Genomic DNA, 2,759 nt, shown 5'->3' with positions numbered 1-2,759 from the left:
GTCTTCCTTATGGTCCAATTCTCACATCTATACATGACTACTGGAAAACCATAGTTTTCACTATATGGACCTTTGTTGGCCCCAACCATAAGATCAGACAAAATCAAGGCTCTTGTGTCCACAAATTTATTAGACTCTCTCCCTGACATATCCAAATTTCCCACATTTCTTCTTCTGATGTTCCAATAGTGTCAGTATATCTCCTGCCTCCATTAACTTCTTAAGGAATTCTTGGAGGAAACCAAGATTAGGAAATGGGACTCATTTGTGAAACATTACTGAGCCAAGCAAACAGCAAGTTGGGTTTCAAACTCAAGTTAAAATTCACTTAGCCACTATGTTGTCTAATCATTTTAGAATAAGTTGGTGGGACAAGAGTCAGGCTTTCTGGTTCACCTGACATTCTGTGACTCTGGTTCATTCTAGAAATGCCAGTACAAAGCAGAAGAGACAATCACAGAAAAGGAGACCTAACGATGAGTTTCCTCAAGGCTCCTTTCATGTCCTTGTTCCTCAGGCTATAGATGAAGGGGTTCATCATTTGAGGAACAACAGTGTACATCATTGAAAGCACGGCAGTGTTTCTGGAAGAGTTAGTAAGAGCAGAACTAATGTACACCCCAAAACCTGTGCCATAGAATAAGGACACAACTGAGAGGTGAGACCCACAGGTGGAAAAAGCTTTATACTTTCCACCCGCTGATGGCATTCTCAAGACAGAGGACACTATCCGAACATAAGAGAAAATGATTCCACACACAGGAATACCTCCAAATATGCTAGTTGCCAAATATATCAGGATATTGTTAATGAGGGTGTCAGAACATGCAAGCTTGATGACCTGAACAACTTCACAGAAGAAGAGGGGGATTTCCAGGTCTGTGCAGAAGGTCAGCTGTAATAGCATCAGAGTGTGGAGCAGGGCATCCATAATAATAATAAACAGGGGGAGTAATATCACCAGCCCACAGAGGCGGGGGCTCATGATGACAGTATACCTCAGTGGGTGACAAATGGCCACATAGCGGTCATAGGCCATTACTGCAAGGAGAGAACTTTCCAAACTAGCAAACACCAGGACAAAGCAGATCTGTGTGAGACAGCCTGTATAAGTGATGCTCTGATTCTGTGTCTGGATGTTCACTAGCATCTTTGGGATTGTGGTAGTGCTTAAACAGATGTCGTTGACAGACAGATTGGAGAGAAAGAAGTACATGGGGGTGTGGAGGTGGGAGTCAGAGCTGACGGCTAGGATGATGAGCAGATTTCCCAGGACTGTGACCAGGTACATGGACAGGAATAAGCTGAAAAGGAAGGACCGCAGCTCTGGATCCTCTGTCACTTCCATGAGAAGAAAATCTGATGCTCGTGTTTTATTCCTCTGTTCCATACTGTTGATAAATCTGATGGAAAAGGTGGAATGATGAGACAATCAAACATGTGTTTCCTAGACTATAAGGAAGGGCATCACCAGAAGCAAAAACCATCTAAAGAATAAGGGAAGCAGATTGAAAGAGGGCAATTAAAAAGATATGTCTGGGACTTCTCTGGCAGTCCAGTGGTTGAGACTCTGCCCTTCCAGAGCAGGGGGCGTGGGTTCCATCCCTGTTAAGGAAGCTAAGATCCCCCATGCTGTGCAGTGTGGCAAAAAAAAAAAAAACAAAAAAAAAGATGCATCTTGTGTATGTACATTTTTCTGTTTCTTTAAAAAATTTTTTTCAGTTAAAAAAACCTGAAGCTGATGTAGCAGCATCAACAAATGTTAATTCTGGAAAGGGTTAACAGGTGTCATTATAAAATTACACTGTGTACATTGTTTTAGCTATTTAAAACCTTGCCATTTTATAAAAAGAAATGGGGAGAGGCTGCTTGAACATTTTATCTGGATCCCCTGAGACCTCAGAGGCAGGCAATTGAGGTAATAGGTATGTCATGAACAAGCAATAGGATAATAAGGTGAACTTTACCAATTTTCTTACCACCAGATTGCAAGTAAATGTTGGAGAATTTTGTTACAATCAATCTGTTTTAAAAGAGACAGATTTCTACTCAGAAAGAAATGCTCCTGGTCATACTAGAGTGAGTACAATATGAGTAAATGAGAGATGCTTTAGTGTTGGTGCCGAGTACAAAGAAACGTGTGAAGAAGATGACAGACAGGCAGGAGGACCGTGGGTGGCTTAGTTCTAAACCATCTGATGTAGGTACTCTCCTCACAGCTTCCCTTGGATGAGCCCGTTGCATAATACCTGACTTCATGTCCAAACATTCACTGAGAGATGTTAGGATATCTGGGTGGCATCACAGTGGGATGATGCTTGATGTCTTCTTAGACTTGCCACATAGGAGATGTGTCCTCGGGCATGGCAGAAGGATTGAGTGAGACCAGAGCTCCTGGGCAAGAGGGATCACAGATGGGAGTAGGCTTAGGTGTGCTGTAACTTTTCATGGAAAGGATTGTTGAATGAGGTGGTCACAGGCAGAATACTGTCTCTGTATCCCTAGAGGTTCAATTTCCAAAGCTCCTCATTAGCCAAACAATTTGTTTGTCACTGTGATCCCAGGGCAGTGCAAATCTGTAAAGGCCAAGACTCTAGAAAGGAGGAATCAGAGTAGCTGCTTTCCTGATCCTATGAGACCAGTTGTACACCTTATAGTTTTTTCCATCTGAGTCTGCTCACCTCCTTTTCTAATTCTTTAAATATGGGCACATCATCTTTCTCTAATTGGATTCCAGTTTTCTTTTTTGCAATATGAGC

General features: G+C 42.2%; 1 protein-coding gene across 1 annotated transcript; it reads right to left on the bottom strand.

Annotated features, from left to right (window-relative positions):
- Window positions 1-454: 454 nt before the first annotated feature.
- On the bottom strand, window positions 455-1,408 carry LOC129558634 (olfactory receptor 7G1-like). The gene has a single exon (XM_055429954.2). The coding sequence runs from the start codon at window positions 1,388-1,390 to the stop codon at window positions 455-457; it is 936 nt and encodes a 311-aa protein (XP_055285929.2). The 5' UTR covers window positions 1,391-1,408.
- Between the last annotated feature and the right edge of the window lie 1,351 nt (window positions 1,409-2,759).

Source organism: Moschus berezovskii, chromosome 8, assembly GCF_049115385.1.
Source record: "Moschus berezovskii isolate FMDL1 chromosome 8, NW_MosBer_1.0, whole genome shotgun sequence".
NCBI lineage: Eukaryota > Metazoa > Chordata > Mammalia > Artiodactyla > Moschidae > Moschus > Moschus berezovskii.
The sequence above is the reverse complement of the archived record's forward strand: the minus strand, read 5'-3'. Positions and strand labels throughout refer to the sequence as shown.

Coding starts and splice junctions, on each gene's coding strand:
- LOC129558634 (XM_055429954.2), bottom strand. CDS start 1,390: ATGGAACAGAGGAATAAAACACGAGCATCAGATTTTCTTCTCATGGAA.